Below are 22,462 nucleotides of genomic sequence, written 5' to 3'. Positions count from 1 at the left end.
ACACAAGTTTGCATTACACAATCACCCTGTTCTTATCTATTAATCTTATCAGGGAATTACTAGAGGGAAAGAGGAATTTGTAGTTGAAAGCTAATCGCCATGTTTCCAGGACAGCAGTCAATGAAACACTGAATAGCTGGGGAATGGGGTTAACCTCTATGTCCTCTGTCTTTGAGTACTCTGCTTTTGTGTTTCTTCATAGATGGCTCCATAACACTGAGCCTAGAGTTTTCCAGAAACTGGGAGAAGAGGGAGGTGAATGACCAATCTAAAAATTACTGTAACACTACAAATTCACTTTAAACTGAATTTATAATTTACCTCTCTAATCTGCTTAATCCAGGCCTCCCTTCCAAGGAACTCCTGATGCAGGACTACAGGAGCAGAATTTAAACTAAAAGCCACAGAGTCACTAGATTTTCCTTTAATGAATGGCTGGAGGTCCAAGTGTAGCTGCAAGAGAGGATGAAAACATTTTTGTTAAATAAAAAAAAGATTGATACAATTTAGTTTTCTCTCTAGGTAAATAAAAACTAATTTAAAGAGTAGAAAACCCAGAATGGTGTGAATAACTCCAGTGCAGACTAAAAATTCACATGACTTCAGGAAAGTAGTACTGCCAGATTAACAAACCAGAAACTTCATATATCAAAAAACTCTTAACATTTAAATTGCTATACTTTTACCATATGTCAGACAATGGTGGCTTTAGACTTCTGATATCTATGCAGCCACTTGTGATCCTGCTCCTCCAGGAGGAGCCCAGCCCTACATATACAGGGCCGGCTCCAGGCACCAGCTTAGCAAGCAGGTGCTTGGGGTGGCCACTCCAGAGAGGGGTGGCACGTCCAGGTATTGGGCTGCAATTCAGCAGAGGGTCTCTCGCTCCCACTCGGAGCGAAGGATCTGCCGCTGAATTGCTGCAGATCGCGATCACGGCTTCTTTTCTTTTTTTTTTGGCTGCTTGGGGCAGCAAAACCCCTGGAGCTGGCCCTCTACATATACACATTCAGCCATCAGCCAGAGACCCATCTCCAGTTCCATGTCCCTCGCTCTATTCCTAAACTGTCCTCCTCTGCTGTGATAGCTGTACGTTGGCTCCACCCTCCTAGCTCCATATTGAGGGAGTGATAAGGGTTCTTTATCAGAGGCTTCAAAAAAGTGAGAACAGTTTGCCACAGCTGGAAAGGGGTATGAAATTGGCAGGTGGGTAGTAAGGTGAGGGAGTGAGAGAAAGAGTTGTTAGTATGTGGTGGTGAGAAGGACTCTGGGAAGGACTCTGTTCTTTACAACTGTGAGTGGTATAAGAATATTTGCCATTTACCAGGATGTGTGGGAGTTACTAGATGCAATATGAATACATTTCTGATACACTGAATATTTTATAAACAGTAGTTTTCTGTGACAGGCATATGGCTCTTTATACATATTGCCAAATTGGATAATTACAAGTGAATTCATTTAAAGTATCCACTAAACTCAGACCCAAAAGAGGATCAAAAGAAGAAGATTAGAGAGGTTCTCATTTACCCTTTCAGTAGAAGGCTGAACAGAGAGAAAAGCATACCTTATGACTCATAGACATGTTCTTTCCATACTGAAATGCCATATCCTGGATCTCAGCATCATGCTTTGCTAATTCCATTGCAGCCTGGCAGCTCTTTGCCAACAAGGCACTATGGGACAGGAAAATTTGTTCTTTCCAAGTTGATATTCCAATATCATGTGTAAGACAGTCTTCCTGAAACTGAAATGGAGGCTGAAATGAAAAAGCTGAAACTATGACAATATCAGACATAGGAAATTAAAAACACAGCTATGCCACCTAGGAAACTACCACTTACTGTAAATTCCAAAGCTGTGGACTTTAATGTGTCATGCAAAACAGCCACTCACCCAAAGAATATTCCTGCATGAGGTGATGGGAAATGTGAAAACATTACAGCGCATTTTAATTGCTGAATTGTAGAGCTGCTGCTCCCTCCAAAAAACTAAAGCATGTAGAGTGTTCAATAATCTTTATAATCAGTTCGCCTCTGAATTTTCATGTCACTACAATACGAACATTGGCAGCCAATTACATTCTTACTGACTTGCTGGTTAAAAAGTGTCCTTTGCAACAAACCACTCACTGGTACCTCTCACTAGCAAACAAGAAAGAAAAGAATCGATCATTTAAATATTGAGTGGCATTTCTAACCAACAACATGTCAAGACATTATATGATTACATGAAATGCTACACTATAGCTTCTTCCTATAAATTCTAATATACATGGGATTTTAATGAAAAAAAGAAGAGACCAAAGGTCTGTAAAGAATGTTTTGAGGATGTGTCTTTTTTGCTTCTCTATTCTAAAATAAGCAAGTCTTGATTTTTTTTTTTACATTAGAAACATCAGGAATGTCAAGTTTCAATTTCTCTGGAGGAGTCTCGTAGATCTCACAGATGTTCATTGTGAGCTACAATGCCTAACCTGTAGGATCAAGGATGCTAAACCTTTAACAGTCTTTTTTTATCCAAAATCTTAATTGAATTTATATTTTAACAAAAACAAAAGAAAATATAATCAGTTTTAACAATTTGATTAAAACACTTTTCCCCAGTCAATTGTTCAGCTTAACTCTCTCCGCTCTTGTGATGTCATCATTTCACTAATCAGTGTCTTCAAGGCTAGACAGAACCTGACATTCTAATTTTTATATATACATATATAAATGTCAGGCTTCTTTATTAATTGTAAAAAAGTAAAAAAGATCTCGAAGTCCAATTTTTGTGACCCTTTTGCAGGTCCCCTTTAAAAAGGTAAAGGAAACATAGGTTATAAATGTACATATGTAGAAAAATGGTTTCAAATTTTAAATATTAAGCATCATATTTAATTTCTCAATACACTGAAATTTACAGCACTGACTGAGCCAAAAGGTAAAATTTTACAAAATGAGAAAAACAAAACATCTAACAAGACCCTCTCCCCTACAGTTACTTCAATTAAATTGCTTAGAAATGAATAAGAACTAAATCTGTGTGACGTCGTAATTTTCTACTGGGTATTATCTGTCGTGAATTTTGTAACAAATGAAATAAAATCCCTCTATTCAGCTCCAATCTTCCTCCCTTATGAATACTGCCAAGGAGTGCTGCGTTACTGGATAGAAAATAATACGAGACTGATGGGAAAATTAGCAGAATTCTGTAATGCTAAATAAACAAAACATTGTATCAAAATTCCATTGCCTTCAGACACACCCTTGCCCTTTAATAGGAAGGGGAAAGAACAGAAAATGACATGTTTGCTACTATGTATGTGATAACAATTTACAAAGTCAAGATTAAACTTTAGGTAGGTCCCATTTTACTACGATATTTGCTTTGTAATGCCTTAGTTCAGCCCAAAACATATGCAAGTTTCCATGATTGGTAGAATGACAAAAATGATAAATAAGAACTGGTACCAGAAATAAATGTTTGATCATTTTCTCACTCAGACATAAGTTAATTTAAAATAATCTAGCAAGGGAGTAGCAATAGCACAGTGGTTTGAGCACTGGCCTGCTAAACCCAGGGTTATGAGTTCAATCCTTGAGGGGGCCATTCAGGGAACTGGGATAAAAATCTGTTTGGGGGTTGGTCCTGCTTTGAGCAGGGGTTTAGACTAGATGACCTTCTGAGGTCCCTTCCAACCCTAATATTCTGGGAAGCTATGACTCAATTTTTTTTACTCAGGACCAATCAGCTAAAATAAAAATGCATGCCTATTAAAGCTTATTGGATGAAGATTAGGACAACCAACTAGCAGTGATTTTTTTTTTTATTTTAACCAGCATGAAAAGAGAAGTAAACTAGGAAGTTTAACAAAAACAATCATTTATGAAGTTACAAAGTCCTTAAAATGCTAGCTGTACCAAGCCTCTGAAACAGTCACACACCAAATACAGATTGTGACATCACTATGAACTGAAGCTACTGAAGAGACACAGCTAACCTTACTCATTGCAAGTAATTCTACATAATTTTCCAAAAGTGCTATCTTTAAGACAAAAATATAGAAATACTAAGTATTTCTGTGACCATCATTTAAAGTCTTGAAAATATTTGAGAAAAGTAGAAACTTATTCTGAATTTCTAGAATTTTATCTAAAAGAAATACTTTATTTGGGCTATTAATGTGGGCAAGATTTCACCAGATGAGCTAATTTCTGCTCTTTCTGTAAATTCAGTGCAACTTCAATGAAACCAATGGATTTATTTATACATTTACAGTGACAACACTAAATTTGTCCCTAATAAAAAGTGATTTTGGATACTGATATTTTAAAGATGCTGATTTTTTTTTTCATGTACAAATTTTCACTTTTTGTCCTTAAATGTGGAATTGTGAAAAAGTTGTTAGAAAGATCTGGGCAAAATCTTAACATTTAAAAGTTTACCAGTATTACATTGCTTCTACTACAGGCACTTTGAAAAAATGTTCACTACTTTGCTGTTTACTTAATATTTTTTTAAAAAACAATAAAATACTACACAGCTTTTGTATGTATTCAAAATCTTCAAACATCAAAAATATATTTTAATTTTCTATGCTGAAAAAATATGCTCAAAGGTAATGTATTGCACTCTCTTAACATGGATATTGAGAATCTCCTGCGTACATAAAAAAGCATGTTCAGTTTAATAGGAGTTGTCTGAAAATATATCAATATAAAAATTTCAGAGCTAATCTATAATACAGTTCAGTCAGAGAAAATCTTGAAAACCTTCTCCCAGTAGTGCTCTATGGTAAAAATACTTAAAACCAAATACCATGAAGGCAGTCATATTCTCTCAGAGAAATTTTTGTAAATTGCATTGCAACAGCTGGATTAGGAAAAAAACATTGTTTCGCAAACAAAACACCTCCAGCTGTGGTTCAGTTCAACATTATCTCCTGATAAAGCTTGTCATGTGTTAGTTTGGCCATGTTTACACTAGCATGCTTACAGCAGCGCAGCTGTACCAATACAGCTGTGCCGCTGTAAGATAGCTCACGTAGCCACGCTATGCAGGCGGGAGACAGCTCTCCTGTCAACATAACAAAACCACCTAAATGAGCGGCAGTAGCTATGCTGGGTGGGAAAGCATCTCTAAATCTTTGAACACATCAAGCAGAAAAACGTTAATTAGCTACAGACTGCTAACTACACGAAAACTGAAGTTACATCTGTGCAGGTGAAATGGGTGGACTTTCTCCCTTTATTTTTTGAAGCTTCCATATCAGTAAGATGAAGAAGTCACTGGATGGCTCAAAGGATTGATAACAGAATTTGGAAACTTCCACCTTTACATCGCTTTAGTTCATGATCAGACATTTAGCATCTGATGACTGGTTAGTGGCGTATATGAAATAAGGCGGTGGTTTTAGTTGTACTCATTTGTAGGAGACATGATGTGTCTAAATCACAAAAGAAACCATCACAACTGGCACCACTGCTGGCTGTGTCGGAGGAGCCAAAAACGGAATGAACAGCGACTGAATTAACCTCCCATCCAAGGAGGCAGACCCTCCAAGATATAGTTAAGGCACCCTGGGGAAGCCAGTACTGGAAGACATTGGTCTCCAGGCCTGTCAATCCAGCACTTTTCTAAGCATTAAATTCAATTGAAACCATACACATGAAAGTCTAGCAATTGGTTTGTTTTTATTATTAGATCTATCTTGTGTGTAACATTCATATTCTCTTTGTTCCTTAACGACTTGACAGTTTAAAGTACAAAGAAAAAACATTGCCACTTTTCACACTATGCAACCTAACAACTGATGCTTTAAAAGTTTATTTTGAAATAGTGTAACTGCAAGTGACAAATCCTAAGTAAAATTAATGCTCCCATTTCACCAGCCTCAAGATCAGTAAAGATATTTTCATTTTATACAAATATTTATTGTTTTGATTTTAGAAATAAATTGGCTTGCTGGGAGGTAAATCCATTAAATTCTCAGGCAGTGCTTAAACTGTAAAAATACTCTTTCTAGGCAATGAAAAATAGAAAGAGCTTCTAGAGAATCGTCACATTTTATACCAAGATTTTTACCATTTATACCAGCAAATATTAAATTAATTGTATGTACTTAATACAAAGTAGCACTTAAAATTCCTTCCCCCCTCATCAAACAGCCTTAATGTAGCTCAAACTGGTTTGTGTGTCTCCCAGAGAAGAACTAGATGGTATTTATATAAATACGTGTCATATGATTCATTTGTAAGCATTTTCAGCACTGCATACAAATGTTACAAAACACACACCTTATTGGAGTGCTCCAAAATGCATATCAAGAACTGGCAGGACTCAAAGTCACACCTTGTGGATGAAAAATGCAGACAGAGTACATTTTATAACTAATGTTTTTTTATTTTGATACACAGCAGCACTTGCTTTGCCACCTAATCTTGCACAATGTGAGACCGTCTAATCCATTTACAACTCAAACTTTGGTCTAATCCTCATTAGAATAAAAATGCATAGATAAATCAAGCATATTTTAATTTTGATTCAATCTCAGTATTTGAATTTTAAATTGGATGGTTCAACAACTTTATTCTACACAGAAGGATAAAAATAAGTCAATGCAATTATGGATCTCTAATGGTAGCAACACATTTATTCTACAAAACATTTTCATTTGACTGATGGAAGCTTTAACAGATGTCTTCCTGCTTGTTGGACATGACCGGGCATGTTTTATTGGTCTATTAATACATGCCTTCAGGGCTTTGTGAGGAGCAAGGGTGAGCGCAAATGGGCCAATAAAACACATGCTAGAGTGCTCCAATACTTTCATCATGACACTCTAAAACAATAGAATTTTTTTAAAAAGATGATTGGGAAAAGTTAAATTTTAAACATATCCTTTTACTACAAAAAGTAGTTCATCGTGGAGGACTGCTTCAGACTGACTAGAAAAGAGTAAAATTAGAGAAAGGAAAAATTGATCTGTGCTAGCCTTTCATTTATGTGGGGTTTTTGTCCTCTTTAATTTTCACTTTCATTTTGCAGCGACGCTCTAATTCGAATTTCTCTTCAGGCTGTTTTTGCCCCACAACAGAGGCACTTTTAAAAAAAACAGCTAGATTTCTTGCTGGAGCATGAGCCTGACTGCTGTGCTGTTAGAAGGAGGCTATTTTTTAGTTCGTACTGAGAAGTTGTTTGATTTACCTCCTTAAGTAAAGGTTGAAAGCAAGCCAGTTGCCTACAGTGTACAAAGCATGGCAGCTGAGTGGGAAATGAAATGCAACTTTCCCTTTAAAATTTACTCATCTGAGAAGGGCTGGTGACCAAGCATCAAAGAAAACTGTGGCATCCCAGCTCTACCAACCCTCTGTGCTTGGCAGGTGGATGAGGCTCACTGAACAATTATTTTCAATTCAAAAGCTATATTGGGAGCATTTAAAAGGAAAACTGCATCCATTTTGATGAGTACAATAGTCTAAAAGTTGATTAGGGAAAGGAGTACTTGCCATGAATAAACTGTGGCTGTTTTTAAAATGATGGCTTAACAGTTGTGTAGCGCTAATATTTAAATAATGTTTAATTTTAAAATATTAAAATGGCTTTTACTCTGACTGACCATTAGCATTAGAAATTACTATGCAGTCTTACACAGCATTCCCATTCCACTGTTAAAAAGATGGCATAATCAAGCTAGGTGTCTCTAGCACGAGACCCTGTGAATATTCATATTCAAGAGCTAAGGAAAAGTAATGCAGTCTTCTTTTAAAAAAGCTCCTGATTTTTCATTTAAGTGAATAAGAATGATCTGGTAGGTAAAGTGCAAGACTAAGAACCAGTGCATCTAAGTGCTTGGCTCTACTACAGCCTTGCTGCATGACTTTGAAAAAGTAACTATACTTTGCTGTATCTCAGTTTTCCCATCTGTAAAATGGAGGCAGCAATACTTCTACTACTCACAGGAGTTTTGAGGCTTCCTTTGTTAATAAGTGTGAAGTGTTTTGATGGAGGCACTCTAGAACTGCAAAAGTATATTGTAAATATTTTAGAACAGGTTTGTAAGTTTTAGAGGGCCTACTCACTCCTAAAGAGCTGAGCATTGAGGCTGGGATCACCATAAGTGGTATTTTTCTTTGAAACAGGGCAACCACACCCACAACTGACCCTTCAAGAAAAAGACCACTTTGACACTACTATTCATTGCAGTCCACAGTGTGTAAGAGGCACCTTGATTGGTTCGAACTTTTAATTTCAACTAGATGTAAGTTTGAGAAAATGGAAGACAACTGGGAGAATCTCTTCCACTCACACTCATAAAACTAAACTTTAGGCTGCCTTTGCAACTAAAGCCTATAGCTTTTGGTTTAAAGTATCATTCAGAATAACAGAGAAAGGGAGGAATCTATTTTTTTTTGCCCATTTCAGTTACATAATGGTTTTACTCACTATACAAATAAGATGATGATGAAGAATGGTCAACTAAAAAGTGATAAAATGGGCTGGTAACAGGATTATGTAAGGCTTTGCAAAGGAAAAATGACAGTTAGAGCTGTCATATAATTGCATCCAATAAATATCTTCAAGGAGTCTATAAAGGCAATCTGCTCAGGGCAAAAATATATTTAATCTTTATAAAGGGTCATCCCATGATGGTATAACAAAAACATTCCAAGGGACCATAGGCCTAATGTGTCAGAAAAGAGTGAATTATGGCAAATTATGTAGTTCACTGTAAAAAATTGCTTAAATCTAACAAAGTAGACATCTAGTGCAGCTCACTACAGACTGTTGAACAAAAGGTGTTGAAGGTGTCGAACAAAATGTTGTATAGCACATGATGGTTGTAAGCACCATTTCATGGTCATATGTCTCACTTGAAGCCCAATTTTTCTGCCTCACACTTTAAATATATTCCGTTTCTCCAAATTCATAACAGAAGAGTCTCTATTATGAAGAATGTCATCTACTAACATCTCTATATAAGAAACAGAAGTTATCCGACACTGGAGATTGCAGTGCCATGGTAAATTATTACATTACTGTTTTACATCTGGTAACTTCAGATCAGATTGTAGATTTGGTCACATACTATGACTTTTTGTTGCAACTAAGATGGGACCACCAAATAACGTAGCACATGTGGCAATGTTTGCTCAAGACATGTCCAGGACATGGATGCAGGCAGAAAGGGGTGCTGCACTGGCAGAGTGGTGTGGGGAAGCTAGCAAAGATAATATGTGTAATTATGAAACAAGCCTCAGTGTTCTCCAACTGGTTGAATAGACCATAAAGGAAGTAAAGTACCGGTAGATCACACAATTGTTTGATATGGGCTTGACTGGTGGCCATATCTGACCAACTAAAAGTCTAATCTTTAGATACTATACTACGTGTTAGTTTATATTATTACAATGTACTAATTATGTTTAAATTAATCTGGTTTCTTTTAGTACTCCCAGCTCTTGCCAGACAGAATAGCTCATTGCTTACTATAAAAACAAAACCATTCTTTTGGTATGTTTAACTAGACATTGTGCAGCTGGGCTCAGTGTCTTACACTTTCCCTATAACCTATGCTTGTTGAGTGCTTTATAAGTGTTGTAGAACATTCCATTTTTCAAGCTCTTCTGAGGTAGTATGATTGTCTCCTGACACAGCCATCAGACCAACATGCTGCCAAGTAAAGAGAAATAGGACTAAGACCTGCTGCAATGGCAGACACCCAAAAAAGTTGAGAACATTTCTAGTAATACAGAGGATGTGGTTAATCTAAAATGTGCAAATGAAATCACAGTGAAGCAGCCCCATTGCTAAAGTCAACTATGGAACTTTACCCTTTAGAAAAAGCTATTTTAAGTAAAACATAGATGAGGTTTGGTTGTATTTAGAAAAACCTGACTGGTTTATATAAAATACAATTTTAAAAGTTATTTTAACATATTTGTATTAATAAAAATATGCTTTTCCTTTTAAAATATATCCTTGCATATAGAGCTTGAGAGAGGTAGCTTAATTGGCAAACTGGAAGACTGAAGTCATCTGTTTGTCTACAGATTAGGTCAGGGGTGGCAAACCTGAGCCTGAGAAGGAGCCAGAATTTATCAATGCATATTGCCAAAGAGCCACAATAATACATCAGCAGCTCCCCCACCCCGCTTCCAGTGCCTCCTGCCCACCAGCAGCCCCGCTGATCAGCACCTGCATCTCCCTCGCCACACTTCCCAGTCAGCTGTTTCGTGGCGTGCAGGAGGCTCGGGAGGTGGGGGAGAAAAGGGGATGACTGAGGACACAGCAAGGCAGGGGGAGGGGCAGGAAGGGGTGGAGTGGGGATAGGGCTTTTGGCAGAGCCAGAGACTGAGCAGTGAGCATCCTCCGGGACATTGGAGAGTTGGCACTTGTAGCTCCAGCCCCGCTGCTGGTGCCGCATACTAACTTCTGAAGAGCTGCACGTGGGTTTGGAGCCACAGGCTGGCTACCCCTGGATTAGGTATAGCAGGTGCAGAAGTAGTTCAAACTTCCCACATAGTTTTGCTCATGTGCTCAACCCTAACCTAAAGGGATAACTTCTAGAGTGAGAGAATAAGACATTCTCCAAGCCCTTTTAACCTTTGCCTGATGTAGGACTACCATTAACAGGGATGCCAAGTGTGATGGTAATTTATATGATCTAGACTTATATCCACTTGGAACTAAACTGAGATAACTCATTTCACTTGCTCTGAACGACAAAATAGCAGTGATTAACCTGAGCTCTATTTTAAACTGAAGACTTACAAGTGAGAGGCTCCATACGCCATCCCTTATCCCTCAAGCCATCTTGCCTCCCAATGTTATTCCTTTAAGATTAATATTTCTGAAATGGCTTGCCCATCTGAGATTGGTTTGTTTCTGTTAATATGCTCCACTTGAAAAATATCATAGCTTACAATGTGCATATGCACACACTTATCTCAATAGTGTAAATCCATGCTTTTTGATAGAGTAAAAACATGCTATTAGGTGAAATGAAGAGGTAATAATAATGAGGAATCTAAAATATGAACTTCCTAATACACACAGTGTTAAGAGATAATCTTGGTAAAAAAGAAACAAGATTTCTTAATTTACTATTCTGCCAAAATGAAATCACTTTAATAAGTGTAGCCAAACACTTCTTTGAAAGTTCTGTTAAATGAATAAAAAATCTTAATTCCAGTTTCATCAAAAGAATCAAAGCACTTCATCAGAGTTCCTGCCATGCAGCAAAGTAACAACAGTAGTGTGGCATATTTGTATTTGTCTTTGAAATAAACTTTGCTCCTCAGTGTCATGTAAATGATTGAACCATTTTCTTTTACCAGGTCAATTACTGTCTGTGATACATGCAAGAATGACTTTTTTAAAGAGGAGCATAGCACAGCTCCTTGCGCCTCAGCATGAGACTTCCATTTAGCTCACCTAATAAAGCTGCTACATTTAGGAGCAGAAAGGTCCTGGTTTAAATTTTGGCTTCAGTGGCTGCAAACTGCATACACTGAAGCAGCCAGGATATGAAAAAGTATGTGGACCAGCAAAATGTACATATACAATGTATTTGTCCACCAGTTCACAGACATGTTGGTCCCCATTTTTTAAACCTTTTAATACTAATGAATATGTTTCCAGCCCACTATTTTCAGGTATTCCTATGTGATTGTTTTAACAGAATCCTTACTAGAGGCATTACTAACTGAGGTATGTGTAGTGTCCATGGTAACTGCAATTTTGTTTACTAATTAAAAATTACAGAATATCTCTCCCTAAGCATTTCTAGTGGTGCTCATCACCCATTATGGCAGAATTGAGGTGCTATACTAAAAGTATTTCTGAAGCTTGCTGGGACTGTTAGTCCTTTTCCCCCTTCCCTTTAAACAAACAAAAAAGTCATCATGCTATTTACTGTTGACACACATTTATTTAAAACAAACCATTTGAATCAAGTGCAAGGACTCAAAAGTCTTACCTCCGATAAGTTAGAATTGTCATAGTATATTCCTTGCACTAAGTCACCAATTGCACTTGATATGAGCTCCACAACCTGGAAAACAAAACAAAAAAACTCCAACATTATTTTTTAAATATGATCAATTACCTGACTGTCAACAGAGTGCCTAGAAGCCTTACTAACATTCCTTGCAGGATCATGGCTTCGAAAGACTTCATGGGCTACCAGAAGAGATTCTGGCAAGATTATTTTTGCCACCTAATGAGAAAGAAACCAGATCCAAATCTTCATACTGAACCTCAAGCAAAGTCCTTTCTCTTTCTATCAAAGCTTTAAGTTAATACAAATGAGAACCAAGTAATATTTATTTTCCTCAGAGTGTGAACTACAGAGTATATCCTCACAAGGATATACACAGTACTTCTAAATCCCAGTTTATGAATATGAGAGAATAATCCCATCTGGGCTTGTTGGGGTTTTTTTGCTGCCAAGTAGATATTTCTCTATATACCTCACTGGGAGCTGCTAAAATTCTAATCTTCACTGATAATACAGAAAAAGTCAGAATCCATTGAAAGCTAACCTTTCAAACGTGATCATTTGGTATTTGAGTGTACTGGGAATGCTTTGTGGATGTATTTAGTGCATGGCCTAAGGGTCAGCTGTACTCAGAGTGAAACAGTCTGCAACACAGGAATGTTTAAATCAGATTTATCAATCTGTATTATCTTCAGGCTTCAGACTTCTTATTTCATTCAAGTGAAGCCTAAAAATCTGAACTTGATCCAGAATGTAAAACAAGCAGTCCATAGTCTCACTGGAACTACTGTACAATTTAGAACTGTGTGCATGAACTGTCTTAATTGGAACAAAATACTGGGATTTACGGTAAAATTAAATGCAGCCATTTCAAATGAGCACACCTTAAGGCTATCCCTTTAGTTGTGCTCACAAAGTTTTAATTGCTTGAATGTTTAATTTCCTATGTATAGATTCTATATCTGATTCCCCTCTTTGCTTCCTAAAATTCAGTCTAGTTCTTATTGAATTAAAGGATTTTGTTTCAGCTTGTATCATTCTTGTAATTGAAGACATTAAGCTAAACGATAAAGCCCCAAACAGAAATGTCAATGTTGAGGCATGCTTTGTTTGCTAATAAACACACATTCTGATGCTAGCTTTAAGTATTTGCAACAAAACTTTTTAAAACACTAAAATTCTGATACATATGCCTACAGAGAGAGAGAGAGAGAACTTTAGAAATGGTGCTCATTAGCGGCTCTTTTTTTCCTCCTTGTGATGCATATGGGTTAATTTGTAAGACCTATAAAAACAGTTTCTTAAAAAAAAAAAAATCATGTTGCCATTTAGGTAACCAGATACTTAAGAAATATTGTAGCAATATGAGCTGCAGAGGAACTGAAAGGACAATGATCCTACAGTGTTACCAGATGTGTTGAGTTATTTAAGCGGGGAACAGAGAAAATGAGGGGCTTTTTTTGAAGGTATCAGATAAACCCTATTCCCAAATCCAGGAGGATTGAGTATCGCCAATAGGTCTATGAAAGTCTGTAACCAAATGCCCAGCATCAGATTGTATTACAGTTTATACAAGCAACATCCCAAGATTCTTCTGATGGCTGAGACACATAATACAGATCAATCACTCACTAAAAAATGTTATGGTTTGTGAAACAGTCTGAGCTCATAGACCTATACTGGTAATACGAAGAGGAATACAAAGACATTGAGTCCTACTCTAAATGTCAAAGTGATAGTATGAACTTTTAACAATGCATCTGGCTGTGGATAACCAGACCTTTTCCTCGCTCCCCTGAAACTCTAAACTGAGCAGGACCAAATGAAACATTCTGTTTTGGGGTTTCTCTTCCCACCCGCCCCCAAAAAACAATTCCATTAGCAAATGACAATTTTGCTGACTTAAGTGACTAAAATGATCTCCATGAAAATGTTTATCAAAACTTGTGCCTAAATTTCTTGCAATTTATATTATGTATTTTTTCTATTGATAGAATTCTAGGCAACTATATATATAAAATAGAATTTAAACCATTACTATATACGAGGTGCAAGATATTAAATGCTAGTAATATCGCAAACGCTGCCTCTTTTCATCCCCACCCTGAAAGCACTCAATTTCCATCTATTAAAAAAAAACAAAAAACCTGCAAGATCACACAGACCCTTGGCAGGGATGACAACTTTTATTTTCAAGACAAGGATGGGACACTTGTCTTTAAAAGACTGTCACTTCATCAGATCTTAATCTGCTCTATGAAAAAGTATCTGCTGTGCAACATCAGTGGGCTAGAGCTTTAGGTTGCAGGGAAAGCCATGGAAAACAAGACCAGTTATGCTTCTAAATGTGTCCCAAATGGTTGTAAAGAAAAGAAAACACAAGTTAGGGTCAGCAGCATTTAAATGGTCAAACAAATAATATAAAGCTCTTATATAATGTTTTACAAAGGAGGCAAGTAACAGTATCCCTATTTTAATGATGGGAAAATTGAGGTACAAAGAGGTGAAGTGACTTGCCCAATGTCACTCAGCAGGCCATTGGCAGAGCCAGGACTAAAAGACAGGTCTCCTGAGTCCCAGTCCAGGGATCTATCCACTAGCGTACACTGCCTAGTTCTACACACTGACATCTTTTTTGAAGATCAGGCTTGATAAAAGAAAGTTGTATGTTAACTTTGACTATTTAGGGGGCCACACCTGACCCTTTCATTTGTCTTCACTTTGATATGTTTTAGCTCCCTCTTAAGCAGATTCCACCATGAGCAGGGCATGGGGCCAGCTGTACTAGCTATCTAAATAGGTTGCTCCTGCTTCAAAGAGCAGCATCCCACAGAGACCAAAGGCAGAATGGAAAGGAGAAGCAGCTGTGGTAGTGCTTGTGCCCCTCAATTAATCTGAGAAGTTTGAGGAGCGCAGGGGCTATGGGAAGCTCTTCCTCCCACTTCAACTGGCAGTGTGGTGGGATGGGGAAACAGCACCTTTAACCCTTCCCTTAACCTAATAAATCTGAGGGAGGTTGAGGAAAACTCTCCCCAGTTCTAACAGTCATAGCTGGGGAGAGGGTGGAAGAAAAGAAGCATGTGTGGATCCCCCACTCCAGAAACCTAGAGTAGCAGCCTAAGATGATGATGAAAAACTCCTATCCCAAATACGGCAGTGACATCGGCAGGGTGGGAATCACTGACCAGGAAGATTTGTAATCTGTTCATAATTAAATTGGTCCTGAATTTTTTCCTGAGAGCCCCACCAAGCTATGTGAACTCTCCTAGCAGCCCTGTGATCTGCCTCCAGAAAATAGAGGGAAACAAGAAAGTGCTTGTGTGTTCACTAAGCCTTTTCTCTGCAAAATGCCCTGGTGGGTGAAAGCATGAGTCCTCATCTCCTCTCTCATCCCTGTAAGATCAAAGGGCTGCTAGGAGGAAGAACAATGGGCCAGTCGGGCAACAGCAGGAACAGGCAGCTTAGTACTCAGTGCCCATTTCATTATAACTAGCTTGTTAAGCTCCTCCACACCCTTCTCCTCCCTATTTCCAGATATCTTTGCCATCTTTTTACTGAAGGGTGTTTTCCCAACTTCTTCCTACAGTGCTGCCAGCTTCTTCTAGTGCCCCTCCCTCACCCAGCTGTCTCTTTCAGCTTTGGATGTTTTAGAACTGCATATTTTAGAACTAAGTAGTCTCCCCAAACCCCACCAGATTCTTTTTTGGGGGGGTGTGGGGGAGGAGGGAGAGGAGAAGCAGGAGGAAAGCTAGATTGTTCCTTCCTCCTATTCCTTCTCAGCTTCTCTCTTCTATCCAAGTACCTTTCTAAGCTTTCCCATATTTCTTTTGAGGAGGGACACAAGTAATTCTCTCTCTCCTTTGGTCAATCCCTCCTCCTTCCTCCCTCTCTTTGGGTTGCTGCTTTTTCAAAGAAACTGCTCAGATAGCAGCTGTGGCTGGTCTTACCTCCAGCTGATGATGTAAGAACATACTTGAAAAAGAGAGGAGGCATCTACATATGAAAAGGATGGAGAGTAAGGCTATGGCTACACTAGAGAACTTACGGCAGCCCAGCTGCATGCTGTAAGTTCTATAGCAGTGGTCGGCAACCTTTCAGAAGTGCTGTGCCAAGTCTTCATTTAGTCACTCTAATTTAAGGTTTCGCGTGCCAGTCATACATTTTAACGTTTTTGGAAGGTCTCTTTCTATAAGTCTATAATATATAACTAAACTATTGTTGTACGTAAAGTAAATAAGGCTTTTAAAATGTTTAAGAGGCTTCATTTAAAATTAAATTAAAATGCAGAGCCCCCCAGACCAGTGGCCAGGGCCCAGGCAGTGTGTCACTGAAAATCAGCTCGCGTGCTGCCTTCAGCACCCGTGCCATAGGTTGCCTACCCCTGTTCTATAGTGTAGCCACTCTAAGTGGATGGGAGAGAGCTCTTCTGCTGGCTTAATTAATTCACCCCCAACAAGCAGCAATAGCTATGTCAGTGGGAGAGCTTCCTGCTGACATAGCACTATCCACACTGACACTGGCGCTTAGGCTGGTGTAATTTATGTCACTCATGGGTGGTTTATTCAGATCCCTAAGTGACATAAGTTACACTGACATAAGTAATAGTGTAGACGTAGTCTAAGATAGTAAGGAACTTTAAATGGTCAAAATTAGAGAGACTTCAACTGATATTTGACTCAAAATTTAAACTTTCCGAAACACAGTTTTATATTTAGAAATATTTTCACATTTAAAATGCCAATGAAAACAACTTTTAAACAAATATTCCTTCCTCTGCAGTGTTCGAAACACAAACACTGCAACATTAAAAAACTGGAAGTGAAATAGGATTAACTGATTTTGACTGTTCAAAAACAAATGCAAAAAATAAACGAATAGCCTCATGTGCTAAGTAGCTGGATTTTAAAATCCTTTCCCTTTTAATTATCTGAGGTGTGGTTAGTCACACAGGTAAAGAAATATGTTTGGCTATAACATACTGTTTTGAAGTTAACTGCTTCCCAGATTCATCATTTTACTTACTCCCCCCATGCCCTTTTTAAAAGCTGTCCCTTACTTTCAGTCCAACTACACTATGAAAAAAAAGCATCATCTTTCTGGCAATAGTAATTAATCCTTCTCGGATATCAACAGCTTGACATGTATCCTCAGAATATTAATAATGGAACTTATTGCAGAAACGTACAAGGTGCAATGTAAACATGTCATCGATAGATACTCCTCTGGGTTGCAAGAGCAGCTCTATTTAGCTACCTAAATATAAAAATAAGCTACAGCATTTAATTCTATGGTGTTTCTTTATTAATTTTCTAATATCTTAGGGACTACCTATATTAGGGATTTTTGCAACAGGGGATAAGTCGCACCTGTGAAAGCCCCACTTTACACTGGTACAGTGCATCTATGCTAAGAGTTTGCACCAGCATAGCTACACTGGTGCAAAAATCCCTATTGTAGACAGTTCTTAATCCACAGCTACACTAGGAACTTTGGTCCATGCAAGTTACGCCCCCCCATAAAACTGCTGCAATTAGTATATTGCTCCTGCACGTGTATACGTGGCTCCCTGCATCAGCAATGTGAATTGTCACCAGGAACGCTTGCGTCAATACACAGTGTAATATATAATAAGTAGTTTTCCCAGTATGCAACTCATCATAGTCCGGCTCACTGTCTTTTGGGAAATTTTGGTAATGAATTACGGGGGAGAAACAAGTCATGAAGGAGTCACTGGGAGCAAGGGTTCAAGTTCTCATCAAATCCTGCAAAACCACACAGCACTTCTCACTGTCCGCTATCTCAGACAGAAGCATGGACACCACACAGCTATGCACTTCTGTCATGAACATTGCAAAGGCAGGCCAAAGAATCCTCCAGTATTTGCAGAATAAACAGGAAAAACAGCAGCAACGGAGGACAGGACAATTTCATGCAGGAGATATTGCTGTGGGACACAGCGAAAACCAATTCAAGGTTGGTGGTGTTCCTGGAGCAGCTGCAGACAGTGGAGTGCCTCTTCTGTGCCCAAGAAATGAGCACTGACTGGTAGGATCATATCGTGATGCAGATTGGGAACAATAAGCAATGGCAGCAGAACTTTTTGATGCAAAAGGCCACTTTCCTAGATCTCTGTGCCAAGCCTGCTCCAGCCCTCCATCACAGGGACATCAGAATGAGAGTTGCCCTGACAGTGGAGAAGCAAGTGGCAATAGCACTGTGAAAACTTGCAGTGCCGGACTGCTACTAGTCAGTGGGAAATCATTCTGGAGTAGGGAAATCCATGGTGGGGGCTGTTGTCATGCAAGTGTGCAAGGCCATTAATCATCTCCTGTTAAGCAGGACTGTGAGTCTCAGCAACGTGCAGGACATAGTGGATGGATTTGCAGCAATGGAGTTCCAAACTGCAGTGGGGAGATAGATGGTATGCACATCCCTATTTTGGCACTAGCCAACCTGGCTACGGAGTATATCAAAAGAAAGAGCTACTTTTCTATGACTACGCAAGCACTAGTGGATCACCAGAGACGCTTCACCGACATCAGTGTTGGCTGGTCCGGGAAGGCATATGACACTCACATCTTTAAGAACATGGAACTGTTCAGAAAACTGCAAGCAGGCCATTCTTTCCCAACTGCTGGATTACTACTGGTGATGTTGAAATGCCTGTAGTGATTCTGGGGGACCCAGCCTACCCCTTACTCCCCTGGCTCATAAAGCTGTATACCAGCCACTTTGACAGCACCAAGGAAAGATTTAACTACCAGCTCAGCAGGTGCAGAACGACAGTTGAATGTGCTTTTGGTAGAGTGAAGAAGCCTTGGTGTTGTTTACTCACAAGAGCAGATCTCAGTGAGAAAAATATCCCAAATGGCTATAGCTTCCGGTTGTGTCCTGCATAATATCTGTGAGGCAAAGGAGGAAAAGCTGCCACCACAGTGGAGGGCAGAGATGAAGTGTCTGTCTGCTGAGTTCAAACAGCGAGAAACAAAGGCTATTAGAAGAGCTCAACATGGAGCTATGCAACTGGAGGAGGCCTTGAAAGAGCACTTAGAACAGTTAGGTACAGTAATGTGGAGAGGTGGACTGTGCTTTATCTGGTCCTAAATTTTGGGACTGTTAGGAATTGTGTGGTGCTTGCTGTACATTTATAATTATTACATGTGTTTGTCACTAATCCTGAGTTCTGCTGCCCTGTAAAACAAGTAGTGGGTGCTTCAGGAGTGCTATACATTCTGCTGCATATGTTGTGAAATAATAAAGATGAATTATTTACCAAAAATAAGTAATCAGTGCAAAAATATGCAATTAAATACAACAAAAACTTCTGAAATAAATTAACAGAACAGAACTGAACAAGGGGAAAGAACATCACCAGATTTCTTTTGGCCCAGTCCTCCAATTTCATGTCCATTTCAGTTCATTTTGGCTACACATACAGCAGCCCTGGCTCTCACAGGTCAGTGTATGCAAAACTGGTTCTCTATATTGTCTCCCAGCATAGAATGGTGGGGCGAGGAATGTGGCCACGATGCCATGTGGAATGTTGAAGGGTGTAAGGAGGTACTAAAATGGAGTTCTCCATTGACTGCTAAGAATGCCAAGCCCATGATTATTGAACCTGTAGGTCAACAAGAGTCCACAGCATTTGTATTTGCTGCTAGAGATGCCCTATTATGTCCTGATGCATCTTCCTCTCCGACTCCTGGGCCTTTCTCCTGTCTGCTCTTTCCCTATCCACAATGTCTGCATTATTCACCCTCTAGGTCCTCTGTTCACGGTTCAATGCAGCACTGGCTTGCAGGATCTCTCTGAACAGATCCATCTGTGTCCTCTTCTTTCTCCTTCTTATCATGGTCTAGCATTCCATCGGTGTTGAGGGGGGAGCTCTCAAGACTGCTGTGATGCTGGCAGACAAGGTGTCAGCTCCTGCCAAGGTCCCCATGTCTCAGTTGAACACTGACAGATGCATAGCTCGAATCTGTCTGGCTCATTTGAGAGTTAAGATTGATAAAAATAAGTATTAGAATTATAAGAAAGCATTCAGACCATATTGAATGCTTGTGAGTGCTGCATGCATTAATCTTGTAATATCCGTGTTCCATATTATATGCAATGGTGTTGTAGCTGTGTCAGTCCCAGGATATTAGAGACACACGGTGGGTGAGGTAATACCTTTTATTGGACCAGCTTCTGTGCCGAATAGAAGGGAATAATCACTTCCCTTGATCTGCTGGCAATGTTCCTACTAATGCAGCCCAATATGCCTTTAGCCTTCTTGGCAACAAGGGCAACTTGATCTGCTGGCAATGTTCCTACTAATGCAGCCCAACATGCCTTTAGCCTTCTTGTCAACAAGGGCACACTGTTGACTCATATCTAGCTTTTCATCCACTGTAATCCCCAGATCCATTTCTGCAGAACTGCTGTTTAGCCAGTTGGTTCCCAATCTGTAGCAGTGCATGGGATTCTTCCATCCTAAGTGCAAGACTTTGCACTTGTCCTTGTTGAACCTCATCAGATTTCTTTTGGCCCAGTTCTCCAATTTGTCTAGGTCATTCTGGACCCTATCCCTACCCTAAGGTGTATCTACCTCTCCCCTCAGCTTAGTGTCATCCGCAAACTTGCTGAGGGTGCAATCCATCCCATCATCCAAATCATTAATGAAGATGTTGAACAGAACTGGCCCCAGGACTGACCCCAAGGGCATTCCGCTTCATACCAGCTGCCAACTAGACACCAAACCGTTGATCACTACCTGTTGAGCTCAACAATCTAGCCAGCTTTCTATCCACCTTACAGTCCATTCATCCAATCCATACTTTTTTAACTTGCTGGCAAGAATACTGTGGGAGACTGTATCAAAAGCTTTGCTAAAGACAAGGTGAGTAACACCCACCGCTTTCCCCATATCCACAGAGCCAGTTATCTCATCATGGAAGGCAATCAGGTAGGTCAGGTATGACTTGCTCTCGGTGAATCCATGTAGACTGTTCCTGATCACCTTTCTCTCCTTCAAGTGCTTCAAAATGGATTCCTTGAGGACCTGCTCCATGATTTTTCCAGGGACCAAGGTGAGGCTGACCAGTCCCCGGATTCGCCTTCTTCACTTTTTAAAAGATGGGTTTATATTTGCCTTTTTCCAACCATCCAGGACCTCCCCCAATTGCCAAGAGTTTTCAAAGATAATGGCCAGTGGCTCTGCAATCACATCAGCCAACTCTCTCAGAACCCTTGAATGCATTAGATCCGGCCACATGGACTCATGGTTGGGGATCGGTCCTGCTTTGAGCAGGGGCTTGGACTAGATGACCTCCTGTGGTCCCTTCCAACCTTGATATTCTATGACTCGTGCATGTCCAACTTTTAAAAATATTCCTTAACCTGTTCTTTAACCACAGAGGGCTGCTCATCTCCTCCCCATACTCTGCTGCCCAAAGCAGCAGTCTGGAAGCTGACCTTGTCTGTGAAGACCAAGGCCAAAAAAAAAAAAAAAAAAAAAAAAAAATTGAGTACTTCAACTTTTTCCACATCATCTGTCAGTAGGTTGCTTCCCCCATTCAGTAAGGTATTGCAGAGCACCTCCATGAAAATTTCATTTAGATTTCTCAGGAAGATTCAAGAGACATCCCTATGTACATACACTGCTCTGGATGGCCACCTTGGCTAACTCTACAAGTGAATGAAAAGCAGATGACAACTCTAGCTCTGTTTGGGGTACCACTACTTCTATCAGTAGAAGGGCATTAATGAAAAGTTGATATCTGGGTCCTGCTACGATGGGGTTGTGTGCCAGCTGTACATTTAAACATTGCATTGGGAAATCCATTAACACTCTAACTTGAGATTCCTTTCCCGGCACTGGGCTTGCCCTTGCTTGGCTGCCAGAACTGACCAGACGGTGGTGGAGTCTCAAACAGATCCTGACTCACGGTATAGCTGGACTCTCCCAATCATGTGTCTTCCCTCTTCTCCTCTGTTCATGGCAGAGGTCTGTGTTTCAGGCTCTGGGAGGTATCCATGGTGCTCTGTGGGGTTGGTGGGATCTCTGCCAAGCATGGCATGCAGCTTCTTGTAAAAGCAGCAGGTCTGCAGCTTGGCACCAAATCAACTGTTGGCCTCCCTGGCCTTCTGGTATGCCTGCTCTACTTCCCTGCAGCACTGCTGCTGATCCCTATCATATCCCTTTGCCTGCATCCCCATTGCAATCTTTGTACATGTTCACATTTCTGTGTCTACTCTGTAGCTGTGCCTGCACAGTCTCTTTTCCCCACAGGCCCAAGAGATCCAGTACTGCCAGGCTGGAGCACATGTGGAGCACATAGCGGGCAAGATCAGTTGGGCAGTTGCACACAAGGGAAAGCTACAGGTGTGCTCCCCAAGCTGGGCAATCAGGAAAAGGGATTTCAAAAATAATCTGGGCTTTTAAAGGGGAGTAGCTTCTAGTTTCTTTGGCCCCTGGGTAGTAGCTTTCAAAAT

The 22,462-nt window shown here is 39.7% G+C and overlaps 1 protein-coding gene across 5 annotated transcripts in view; it reads right to left on the bottom strand.

Annotated features, from left to right (window-relative positions):
* Nucleotides 1-22,462, bottom strand: part of PDSS2 (decaprenyl diphosphate synthase subunit 2) — a 163,457-nt gene that overhangs the window by 21,978 nt on the left and 119,017 nt on the right. For all 5 annotated transcript variants that reach the window (XR_007774119.1, XM_050951412.1, XM_050951414.1 and 2 more), the window contains 3 exons: nt 11,966-12,040; nt 1,568-1,741; nt 322-453 (listed from right to left, as the gene is read on the bottom strand). Coding sequence is in view for 4 of the 5 variants with exons in the window: in XM_050951412.1 (XP_050807369.1) it covers nt 322-453; nt 1,568-1,741; nt 11,966-12,040 (381 nt within the window). In the remaining variant the exon portion in view is untranslated. The remainder of the gene's footprint in view (nt 1-321; nt 454-1,567; nt 1,742-11,965; nt 12,041-22,462) is intronic.

The sequence above is a fragment of the Gopherus flavomarginatus genome, chromosome 4, assembly GCF_025201925.1.
Source record: "Gopherus flavomarginatus isolate rGopFla2 chromosome 4, rGopFla2.mat.asm, whole genome shotgun sequence".
In the NCBI taxonomy this organism is placed as follows: Eukaryota; Metazoa; Chordata; order Testudines; family Testudinidae; genus Gopherus; species Gopherus flavomarginatus.
Note: the sequence above shows the minus strand (reverse complement) of the source record. Positions and strands in the feature narration are given on the sequence as shown.